Raw genomic sequence first — 12,863 nt, 5'->3', positions numbered from 1 at the left:
ATACAAGTTTTCCATTCTGACTTGGCAAGAGTGATTCATCAACATCCTGTGTGCCTGGTACAAGCCAAATTGTAACTGATAACTTCCAGGTGTTGATTATGCACCATTAATAATTAAATGCTGCAATACTTGCTGGTCAATCAATAATGCATTGTCAGCATGCCAGGATGAAAGTGGTAGTAACACAATAGTTCCAGTGAATAGTGTGCATGCACATGTACATAACACTATTACATGTACCCACTATTTACAGATGTGCCCAAGTACGCATATAGGCCTATACTGTTTATGTATATGTACATACAATATGTAAGTAGTCAAATATGGCAGACTATCCAATTTTAAAAACAGGGAAGCAGTTCCATTTATGCAACTTGTCTGTGAATGTGTGATGATACACACAGACCACGATGCAAACACAAATATTCCATCAAATGACTGATCAATGTACATGTACATGTACACAACTTCGCAACTTCAATCCACAGCAAGCTACGGGTAAAACCCCAGTATGAGCTTGATGCTAAACAAGTAAAGAACATGGCTCATACATAACAAAGACGAGGGTGGATGTAGGCCTACGTTGTACAATATGAACGGGAATCTCCAGATTTCTTTTTCATGAAAAAAAGATGGGAGCAAAATACATGTATGAAAAATGTATGAAAAGAAAGATGGATGATTCATGCATCCCTGTAAAAAAAACCAGGTCACACATGTATAAATATGTATGTATACATTCAGATTGCTGAGACAGTCCCTGCGATAGTACAGGTGAGTGGGTACACATCACCATGGACATCCCACTAGGTTTATGAAGCAGACTTTAATCTCTTTTATTGTGAACAACAGATAAGGTTTGATCAGCTGTTGTGTAACTATTCAAGTGTAGCCAAGGCAAAAAAAGAGCATAGCTGCTTATTTGTTTAATTTGCCATTATTGAAGCAGTCCACATTTGGCCTTTATGACTGGCACTGAGATGTTTTTCACTGGTGTGAAATACTGCTACATCCTGCATCAAGTCTACAATCCGATGACCTAACTCTGTCCCAGCATGAGAACTTTTGACAAAAAGCAGTGATCCCTTTCTCTTCTTTTCGTGGTTCATTCACACATCCCACAAGTCAACCATAACGAGAAGGTGCAAATTTCAGTCAGCCATTGGCAAATTCCTTTCATAATCACTGTCTAAATCAAAAATGTAACTGAAATAGAGAGATGCATTGCTGGTACCTTGGAGGCTGTCTGTTATTTTAATTCAGTTAAGTATTAAAATGAATGCAATAAAGGTTTACTTCAGCGTATCTTGGTGATACTGATCCAAAGCTCTTGTCCTCCAACTCTATCTTAATTCCCCCAAAATTAAATGAAACAATTATACTATGTTGATCCAAAGCATAGCTGTGCATGGGTGTGTTATGTTCACACAATTACTACGTACGTGTACCGGTATGTGTGTATGTACCGGTACATGTACATGAAGTTGTACTGTTCAGCCATAGCTGAATACATGGAGATGGCAGTTGGCCCAGAATTAAATTAAGAAAACAGAGCATAAGTGGGATAGCTTTCCCTGCTGTGATGGGCTGAAATCCAAGCACTGTCTCCATTTTTGTCTGTGACCTTCTGTACTGAGAAACTGTAGCTAAGTATGCCAGGCAGCCAGGCTTGAATGCACTGCTGCGGTGCCTACCCACTGCCAATTCAATACCCAATCAATACAGCTGTGGTAATAAAGGCCTTGCCCATGCATGGATAAACACAAACCAAAGCTGGCCTGGCCTCTGTCTTTCTACCATCAGACACAAGAATCCCTCTGGTGACAATTGGCCACCATTTTGGATGCAAAGCAGTTCCTTAATGCCGGCAGCAGGAGAAATGGCAAAATAAAGCCACCGCTTTTGACCTGCGCATTAACCGGGCCTGAATGTAGGAAGGTTTCAACAGAAAAAGGTGGACAAAGCATGTCAATTCCCCAAGCTTGCATTAGCGCCACTTGTAATTCCCCTTCTGTTAGCTGTGGACAGCTTGTGTGTATAGGATTTTTAATCCCTCTGTCCTGTCATGACTTGCCAAGGATGGGAAATTAACATGGCAATGCGCAATGTGCTGGCGTGTGTATCCTGTTGTCATGTTGAGGCTTTCACAAAATTTAAATAAACATGGTGGGAGTTTCATGTAAATGCGATCCTGTTTTGAGAAAAATGGATTCATGTATAGATGCTGTATGATATGGTTCTTTCAGTGTCCATGTGAAGAATGTACATCAGGTGCATACACATACAAACATGGACCAAATCATTCGATTTGATTAAATTCCAAATCTTCAGTATTCATGCACTACATGCAACACATTTTAAGCGTGAAACTCAGCTGACAACTGATTGCGGTGAAAAGCAACACCAGATTTAGAGCTTTGCAGAATTTTTTTTTTTACGTGGTCAAATGATGCTCACAGCTGTTTCCTGCACATTATAAGACAGTAGTCTCTTTTTGTATAATAAATGACTCTGGCCAATGATTAAATTGTCAATATCAACTGTGTCATCCAATCTGTGGTTTTCCTTTGCAACTGAAAAGCCATTAGTCTTCGGAGTTAGATGGTAATCTTTGAAAGAACATGTTTTGCCACCCTTAAATTATTTGTTTTCTTACAGTGTTAAACATGTTGAACATTTCAAAATCACAGGTACATGTATATTTACTATTTTCTTTCATTCTGACAGGGTAATTTGATGCTGTACTGGCAAGCAATAAATCCCATCTATTCCCCTGAACTGATACAAAAAACATTTTGATTATCAACATGTATACATGTACTTGTACCTCACCCTAACCCTACTGTCCCTAGTACCAACTGCCAAGAATGGTCGGACTTTGTTGGCAGATTTCATTACTGTCTGAAAAGCGTCCCTACTGTGCACGTGACAGACCCTGAAGTAACAGCTAGCAATTTACTTTCAGGGCCAGCAGACTACTGGGCTCCTCATAAGAGGAGCAAGATATCCCTCTGGTCACTGCCATGTAATAAGACAAATATGGTTTACTGTTGTAACAAAGAGAACTGAAGCATGTTTCAGTCTGTGTAACACTTTTGATGAGTTCATCAAAAATGTTGCACAGACTAAAACCAACTAAAGCAATGCCAGAAAGTTTCCATTCAAAACATGTGCAGAGATCAAGTAAAAAATTGTGAGCACACCTTATCAACAATTTGAAATAAAAAATACAGACATACTATCGTCAAGATCCCATTATCTCAAATTAATACAAGTTGACAAAGCCCTGTCATGTAAAGGGGGTAATTCAACAAAATGCCACTGAGGCTCATCACAGTTATATTGTAAAGTTTGTTACTTCAAAAGTGCACTGCACTTTTGAGGATGGGTTGAAATGGTGGTCTTGTATTTATCACTGGAAATTTAAAGTGATCACCACTTCCCTCTAATCTAGTGAATGGCAGCAGGCCAGATTTTACTTTGATTTTCCCACTAAAAATAGTGACAGGAAGAAAACTATGCTACACACATGCAACCGCATCTTCCTTATACCATTATCAAACAAAAATCTTGAGACACGTGACTGTTTGATACTGACTTGAAGGAAATAAACACACATTCATACGGCCTACATGTAGTTTTAAAAAAATTTGAATATTCCATACATGGACATCACTTTACACCCTGCGCGCGAACCCTATCAGACTCATTTGAAAAAGCCAAAAGTAAAAACATGTATTTTCTACTCAGTATAGGCAAAGCGTTTCAATATTTTCCCTGCTCAACCGTGACTCTGGGACGTTGCTGCTCTCTAATGGCTGACATACTACTACAGGTAAAAATATGTGATGCTCGTGTATGGAACTCTTTCCCAGAAAGAGAAATTTAGAAATGTGCCATTGTTTAAGTTTTATTCCACCACTCAATTTAAACAGAATTTTTTTAATGGGTACAAAAATGATTAACATAAGACCATCAGGTACATAAATTATCAGTATAGTTCAGGCAAGTCTGTACTAAAGAATACTGGACATTTTTTTCACGTCAATGAAAGGAATACCAATTTACTTCGTTTCTGACATATCTGAGGTCCAGCCAAATCACTGATCACGGTCATAATGACCACAACGGCCACACGCCGAGATGGCATGCAGGCCGCAGCGCCGCGTGGATGCCGCAAAAACCTGAGAAAGCCGGCAAGTCCGGCTCTTCGTCCCTTTTAATGATCAGCCAAAAAAACTACGACTGCAGTGAAAAATCACCAAAACATTTTAACAAAAGTGATGTAAATTGATTGCAGTATATTTCTGACGGGCTGTCATGGTACACTCGAGGGGAGACAGTGAGATTTTAAGCAACAAAGACAAGGGTTAAACGTCGAACGTGTGCGATTCCCCACTTACCGTGCATTCTTCATTACTGGCATCCGTGTTACCGTTATCCAGAACGGCGCGTATCACTCCAGCTCGCCAACACCACTCGGAAATTTTGCCCAATTTTAACTTGCCCGGGCCGTTGACGCAGAGGAATCGCTTGCCAACAAGTTCCTCGCGATACTCTATTCCCATGCTGCAGTGGTCACCTCACATTTCTGAGCAAAAATGGCGAAAATCGGCGAAATTCTGGGGGTAATCTCGTTACAGACAGTGCTCAACAAGCGCAGGATGCCTGCAGGAGTTTCCATGTAGTAGTAGTGCGCATGAATATTAACTCAATGAGATTTGGCCCTACAGAGGTCAAAAGGTGAAGGTGCACAAACTTCTGTTTTGAAAAGCTCCCTGTTCTGTCGAGGAAAGTAGTACATTGTCGATTCAAGTTTTGCGCGCTTGATGATGTCATCATGTCAGATTATCATTTCATTCGTCTAGCAAGTACGTTTGGATACTGACATGTGACATACACACATGATTTTCTAAGTTTCCTGCTGAAATGGATCGATACGTTTTCCACGTGGAAAGAGCTTTTTTGGTGCTCCTGCGACAGACAATTACGCGAAAGGTTCTCCGTGTACAGTAAATGTGGGAAACGGTTCCTCCGCCTGCAGGTCGTTCGTCCAGTCAAAAGAAATCGCATTTTCTTCCTGTTAATAAATGTCGATCGGAGCGTGTAAACAGAATTAAACACTTTTACCTATAATGCACTGGAAATTGTGACAATTGTTTGATACAAGGAAATGCTTATGAAATTGACTCAACTCTCAAAAGGTTATTAAGAATTTGACTCTTCGCGGGCAGATCTCCTTCCACTGCTAGCACTTTGAATTCTGGTTCTATCCGTTCATCCTTGATCCTGAACAACTTCAACGCGGAGGTTCACCAAGGATTTGTCGTGGGGGGGGCTTTGACTGGAATTTACCCTAAGAATAGCTCGTGGTGCCTTAGCTATATCAGATCTACTGGTTTAACATGTAGATGCATGTCGTATCTTCCTTTTCAAACTAGAACTAGAAAATTTTGGACACCCTGGGTGCGCCAATAAATGTAATTTCTCTAAGCTCTAGTATTTACTTCTGCGATTGCCTCTTGGTTTGAAACAACAGCCGAGATGAACGCGTGCAAGCAACTATAACCCTCGCCCCTTGGAGGATCTCCAGGGTGATGAGGTCTGAATTCGCACGTCGGGAGTCGTCGCCCCCTTCGCCCTTGTTGTCATTGTTCGTTTCGGTTTTGTCATTGCCATTTGACTGACAATCACAAATCATCCGGTCACAAGAAACATTGTGACATTAAGTGAACATTTTGAAGTGGGTGAAACATTTCACACGAAACATCGTATTAACCCACTTAACTGCTTGAAAATGTGTAAGATTTCGGGTTTACTCGGCCTCCTTCATTTTCCAAGCCAGTGAAACATTTTTTTTAATTTTCAAGCGACATTATTTAATGCCATTGGTAGCTTCGAAAATAATTTCCACACTTAGTATTTTAAGCAAGCTAAGGAATCCAACTTTAAAACAGACAATAAAGAAAAATCTGTCTGTTGAGAAACAGCTTTAGTATGCCTTGATTACAGGGTACTCTTATTGTGAATAATTTTGCAATACAACAACATTTCTTTTGTAGATGTTGATAGTGTACTTGTTACTAAATAATGCTAAAGAATATGACTTCCTTGGTTTAGTCTTTTGGTTTATGTTTCACTTGTTTCTCGTTAATTCCTGTCTGGATTTGTGAGTTCTTTTGTCCCTAAAACTCATCATGAATATAAATGCAGTGAAAGCCATTGGTTTGCAAAAAGTGCGTCCGAACGCCATAGCCAACCTAATTATTACCGTGTTTTGCGTTTTATGTGTATTGTGTTTTTCATTTATTTCTGCGATTGCCTCTTGGTTTGGTCAGAAGGAAGCCGATTGAATCTTCTTGCATGTCTTCTTGTCCTGTAAATAAATTGATTCCAACAAACATAAACGGCATTTGAATATTTCACCCGTCACAAAAGGATTGGCCTTTAGGGGAAGTTACAAAGACGGTCCCTAACAGACATGCACTTCACCTAACGTGTGCATTTATGTACACGTACATGTAATGTACATGTACGTGCAGTGTACATGTACATGTACACTGTACGTGTGTGAACATTCAGTGCCGTTAACCTCCGTGGACAAAATAAAATGCAATACGGCACCAAGGCATGCAGACGACAACGTGCATCTATTATCACTCCCACTTTCGCTCGGCTTATTGTGTCCAGTGTTTCTTTTTTATTCAATTTCAAAGCATTTTTTCACATGTACATGCTGTTACATTTTGAACTTCTTAAGTTAAAGCGGAGAAAATGATAAATTGTCTTTAGTTTCCACAGGATCCACAGTGAATCGACAGTTTGCATTTTCCAGTTGAAAGGTATTTTAACATTTTTTTCTTTCAAACTACTGGACCTATCCGACAGCTCTCATACAGGTTGCAGCCCTCCAGACTCAAGTAATAAATAACACCAACTACAGTTAAAGAATGTAAATGCACGCGTTTTAACATTATACATGTTGCTCAGCTACAAGCATTAGCGTATCGAGGACATTGTGATTCCATCCCTGCGGATAATTTTTTGTTAATTAATTGTTTTTGTTTTGGGGGGTTGGGGGTTGTCTTTTTTTGTTAGCTTTTCTGTGCCAAATGATTAATTTTTTTGTTTACGCTTTTTTAGCTTAATGTTTAACGTACTCGGTATAATCTTAACTGCCTTTACGTTGTTGTTCTGAATGTTTTTTGTGCACGGAACCAACACAATTTCTACCATATTGTTTTTATATGATAGATGTAGCTGAATAAATAACTAATGAATTAATAAACATTCGTACTTCTTCCCCTAGGCATCAAGAGAATAGAAGGGGAGTAGGAGCGTTTGGGCAGACTACATATTCCAGTAGCAGTGACATTAAAACAGTTTTTGTTGTGCCCCTTTACTTTAACGCTTCAGCAAAATCATAGTTGCGCACATACCACTCACTGAAGTAATTCCTGCTGGTATGAAGTATACGTTTGGGACAATATGCCTAGCCATTTCTCATCTTCAGTGAAAACATACCGAGTTGTTTAAACAAGTTTTCTAAAACGAAAAGCAACAACAACAACAACAACAAAGCATGAAGTCCCCCCCCCAAAAAAAGAGGCTGTTTGTGTCGGTGAAATTTCCTTTTGGTCTGGGAAGTTCGTTTAGCCATAAAGTCAAACCTGACTTTACACGTGCGTAAAATCCCTTTAAACTTTCATAAAAGTTTTTCCCAGATTCTACAAATCTTGGTTTTTATCTGCGGATTCCTGTAATCACGTATGTCCGCGGTCCGTACGTCTCTAGGGTGATAAAACTATGCCCTCTTTTGACGAAGTTTTATTAGAATGGGAAAGTGTGACAGTTGGTGGCGCTATCCAGCACGATTGTCCGGAGTCGGCTGCTGGAGTACAGGATGAGTTGCATACCTACGGAAGCGTTATGCTGCCAATGCAAAAATATTTTATCTCGTTTAAACGACATATAATCTCGTTGAAACGACATAGTTATACATAGTTAGCTTGTTTAAACGACACAGTTGTCTCGTTTAAACGACACAGCTATCACATCTAAACGACATACATGTAGATATCTCGTTTAAACAAGGTAACAGTGTCGTTTACAAGAGCCAAAATATTTTTTTCGCGTTGGTAGCAATACGCTTCCGTACGTACCGGACGGGAGCACGCAATCAAAATCAAAGATTGTCTAGCGCGGCGCTATACAATCTTTGATCAAAATAACGACGTGAAACACACACATACTTCTGAACGCACGGTACAGGTCTAGCTAGAGACAGCGTAGCGTTAACGGTCAGAAGTTTGAAGATGGCTGCGGATCTCAGCTGATATTGTAGCGATGTTCAGTTAACTGCTTTGATTTGAAAAAGTTTGCCCATGCAATCGGCTCTTAATGCTGCTTTTTTCTTGAAGAGGACATTTAAATAAACCCTTGCCTGGCACTGCAGTCTCCAAGAATGGTTTCCTATCTGATATCTCGCTTGGTTGTGTAAGTAGGGCCTAGGCCTATGTGTAGATTGTACATGTACAGTATGATGTAGCCTCCCGTACAAAACATTGATGATTGTGTGAAATTTCGACGCAGGCTAAAACAGGAACGGTAAACTACATTGTACATGTAGTACCATTGTCCAACTCCAAGCGTAATGTTAGGCTAGCCCCACGTTAGGCTAGCCCCACTAGTGTGGCACAGACTCTCACTCCACACGCAAATTGCGTATACGGATGTGTGGCTAAGGATGGAGTGGGAGTGAGAGTCCGTGCCACACTCGTGAGGCTAGTGTTAGGCCTACATGTACTTTCAGAACTGAGTGTGCTTCACAGTTCTGGGAGTATCGTTACCGTATGTTCTGGCTGCTTCTACCATGACCATGGAGTAGGGAGTCCAGTGAAATGTCACCTCAAAATTTTATATCTGAAAGCGTGTAAAAGTATTTGTTTTCAATCAATGATTTCAGCCCTTTTTGTACATCAAATTCTACATTTTAAAAAGCAGTGGTGTTGTAAAAGAACTGAAATTTGTGTTAGTACCATTTATTATGTCTGTTTACATCAAGTTTTGGGTGTAAAGTATGATGAAAAGGTTTACATTCGCCCCATTTCCATGTCGCCCCATCCCAACATCGTCCCATCTCCACCTCGCCCCATCCCCACTTGCCCCATTTCCACTTTGCCATCCATTTTGAGTGTGTTACAAGTCTCTTCAAAAACTGGTCGAGGAGTTCCACAAACGACATGTAGTTATTATAGAAAACTCTACGGCATTAAATTAATGTCACCTGCGTTGTCCATTATGGTGAATTAATGCATACGGTTGGACTAGCATCAGAGTTATTTCTCATCCTCTTCAAGTTTATTTCTCATCCTCTTCAAGTTTATTTCAAAGGGACACACACAATTCTGTTCTCATCGTTCTGGTAATTGTTGATGCATCCAGACAGCTGTACCCGGGCAATCGGGTAAGGAAAAATATGTTTACGGGAGTTTGTACATGGCTATCTCGTGGGTTTGTATTTCATACATGCCTTTTTCGTGAAGTTAGATGTCAGATGAGGAAGTTCATTCACCATATATCCTCATTAAAATTGTGAAACTCTTGGGCATTTTGCCCATCCACATTACAGAAAATCAGCAACATGAACTCTCAATAACTGTCGGCTGTGTGATAGCTTGACCAATCGCAACAGAGCTCCTATCTTTTCGTTTGGTTTTCCTGTCACCACAGATAAAAGCTGAGCTGTGATTGGTCCAATTTGCTTCCGTTGGAATGACCAGTCACAGCTCAGCTTTCATTTGGTGAATAAACCTCCCCATCTGACATCTAACTTTTCCAAGAACTTTAAGAAGGCTTGTATGAAATTTGGTTGCACAAACAGCTGTGATGGAAGAGTAAGTCGGCACAATAAACAAAGCAAAAATGTGTTTATGGGAGTTTGTACATGACCATCTGTGAGGTTTGTGTAAACCTTACACTTCTGGAAGTAAGTTCCGTCGATTATAATTGCCGATATTGATATATCGGCGGTCTGATATCTACAATAGCAAAATATCAAATTTTTTCGAAGCATGTTTTCAAGCTCAAACCCAATGGCATAATGCCGAACACCTTTTGCGGTCAGGCAGCTTAGGCTACCGAAGCTCAAAAATTATGTCATCGTTGCACAATCCAACAGTGTTTGCATAGTCTAGTGTCATCGCTAGATTTTGGTTTGGTCCCCGACCTGTTAGTGGTGGCATTGTGAGAGGTACTGTAGGTTAGACCTAGTCTTGGGGTTGGAGGTCGTTCCATTTATTGCACTCATGTCTGGGCAAAGGGGCCACTCTTTATTCACTTTATATAGGGATTTGCATGTTTTCCACCTTTTTGTGCTGCAACATGATAAAAGTAACTGAAACCTTTTTGGTACAGTGTTGGAGATATTCATAGCACGTAAGTAGTGAAATTTCAGGCCCATTTGATGTACATGTAACCCCACAGTGGTTCAATTTATTGCTGTGCTGAGTTCCTACATCATATAATCACAGCACGTAGGAGTTCGTGTGGACGTCCGTGCGCCTCTACTGAAGTGGTTTTTGTGGACATTTCATTACAGGCATGGCGTCTATATAGTGTCAGGTTTGAAGGATACATGTACTTGGCAATACTGCAGAACTAACGGTATCTGCGAAATGGGTCATATCCTCCTGGGGTAACGGAATCAGCGGAGAGGAGCATTAGGTCCCAGACAAGGACCAAAGTCAGGCAAGGGGCAGACTGACTTGTGATCATCTGGCTCAATAATGTAATTTGTAAAAGTGCCTGCTCTGTTGTGGCCATTCTGTCAAAGTAATTTAGCATGCATTGCGTTTACAGGAAATACAGAAAAATACAGCCCGTGGTGTGGCTGTGATGTGTAGAATATGTGGATCAAACAACCCTTCCATACAGTCTCCTTTGTGTATGCGATCCCTTGTATTTACCCCTAGACTGCTTCAAATGCACCACCAGACCCCAAGGGTACATGTGTGAGTGGAAAAAACAGCACACGGGATGAGTGGGCACCTTGTGGCAATGTGCTCATTTACATGTATCTGGTGCATTCTTCCAGAAATCTGAGCACAGCGGAAAAATGAGGCTGTTACACTGGTATACAAAATTTCCTGTTTGTGAAAATGTGTACATCAGTTGTTTCTCAAAAACCAACAAAGGAGATGCATGTGTATACTATTTGAGGTCTTAACTGTCTTGTGAATAAATTAAGCCAGTCTGATAAACTCTCTGATATACAGGTAGTACTAGTTTTCACTTGAAAATGTATCATCATATCAGGCACTGTACATGTACATAAGCCTTTGCAGTCATGGAAGTAAATGGAGAATCTTCATTCATTATGCAGTCAGAAACATGTTGAAAATGAAACAAGTTGTAACCTTAAATTTGAAAAACGAAAAAGAAAATGAAAATACTGTCAAAGCTCACCACTGCTTCAAAATTTTGGAGTTTCTTACATGTACCACAGGGGCAGTTGCTGCATCTGGTGGTATGACTGTGGAGAAAATCTTATTGGTTATTAGATAATCATAGACATTTGTACCTGACATTTAGCTGAAGTGGGAAACCAAACCAAGCTTGATGAAAGGTCAAATTAAAAAAGGTTAATTTAAAGATATACATGTACCTGTCAGAAATTTTAAAAAGTACGGTAGGAATTTTTTCTTTGCATTGAGCCAGCCATGGTATTGGTAGATATGATGTGTTGGTGTACAGGTACGTGTAGCATTCAGCATCACCTGCTGTGCACTGAAATACACATACAAAAATACATGTACTTGAAAATCCACCTTTCCATTCCTTTTTAGCCTTGTTCTTATGGTCAAGAGTTTTCCATGAGAACCTTTGGAAGCGTCTCTCTTTCATTTTTTGAGAAGTTACCAAGTAATTTGCAAAGTTGTTTACGTGCATCTGGTCCCAATGTTTCATCTAGCCGCCTGTCCACCTGTCCTGAGTACAGGCAAAGATAATTTTGGGCAAGCAGTTTTTGCTAAAGAGAAATTCACAATCCCTTATTTGTTTCATTTATCTTGAACCATGACTATAAATGTTCATATTTCCTTCACAACATTTGGCACAGTGGAAATATGGACTCAAAGAGCAACGAGGGTTTTCATTTTACGAAATTCTTTGGGACTGGACAGCAGTTTCAAACCTTTGCTTGGAAATGGCAGGTCATTTGCAAGCATAGATGAAACTATGTCTGGTCCCATATTTGGAACTCTTTCCTGACATCAACAGTTGCATACCTGGAACCTACAGTGTAATTCTGACACATAACCATATAAAGCAAGGACAAACTACAGGTAATAAAAACAGGGCATTTGATAGCACCAGAGAATGTTCTTTCGCACAGTTTCAAACATTCAGGATGGTACTAAATACTGTTCATTTAGCTGATTGTCCTTTTCTCGCATGGACAGTTGTCTGGTTTTTGAATAAAATTGCTTTTCTGCACACCTGATGCTGTGAATTGTGCGTAGCAAAATAATGGTGCTGCACCTGTCTGTGGGGGGGTACAGTAATAGAATAAAGGTTCCTTTCAGTTTACAGTGGGTGGAAATGCGTGGGCATTATTGTTGTTTGCTTGGTGTTGGGGTCAGTTGTTGTGAAGGTCAAATTAAACCACCACAGCTACATTTGCATTGTGCAAGTACGTGGGCATATACCATGCAGATAGAAAGTTTTTGACATCTAAATCTAGAAAATTGAACATGGTAATGAGAAGCAAAGAAAAGATCAAAATGTTCACCCAGATTTTTAAATCAAACACAGGATAGATGCATACACATGTATATGTACCTGTAGCTTACACATACGTGTAC

The 12,863-nt window shown here is 40.0% G+C and overlaps 2 protein-coding genes across 4 annotated transcripts in view; one reads left to right on the top strand and one right to left on the bottom strand.

Moving 5' to 3' along the window:
* LOC110981283 (jumonji domain-containing protein 1C-like) overlaps positions 1–4,703 on the bottom strand; it is a 137,720-nt gene extending 133,017 nt beyond the window's left edge. The window contains exon 1 of the mRNA XM_022238744.2: positions 4,404–4,703. Within this exon, the coding sequence (XP_022094436.2) occupies positions 4,404–4,568 (165 nt within the window). The 5' untranslated portion in view covers positions 4,569–4,703. The remainder of the gene's footprint in view (positions 1–4,403) is intronic.
* A 3,525-nt stretch (positions 4,704–8,228) lies between these two features.
* The window catches only part of LOC110981265 (uncharacterized), a 28,688-nt gene continuing 24,053 nt past the window's right edge, over positions 8,229–12,863 (top strand). The window contains exon 1 of one of the 3 annotated variants that reach the window (XM_087144790.1): positions 8,229–8,496. In XM_087144790.1, the coding sequence (XP_087000916.1) occupies positions 8,465–8,496 (32 nt within the window). In that variant the 5' untranslated portion in view covers positions 8,229–8,464. The remainder of the gene's footprint in view (positions 8,497–12,863) is intronic. The other 2 variants (XM_022238683.2, XM_022238682.2) reach the window with 2 other exon arrangements.

Source organism: Acanthaster planci, linkage group LG13 (assembly GCF_054643075.1).
Source record: "Acanthaster planci isolate LZ-2023a linkage group LG13, COTS_SCS, whole genome shotgun sequence".
Taxonomy (NCBI): Eukaryota; Metazoa; Echinodermata; class Asteroidea; order Valvatida; family Acanthasteridae; genus Acanthaster; species Acanthaster planci.
Note: the sequence above shows the minus strand (reverse complement) of the source record. Positions and strands in the feature narration are given on the sequence as shown.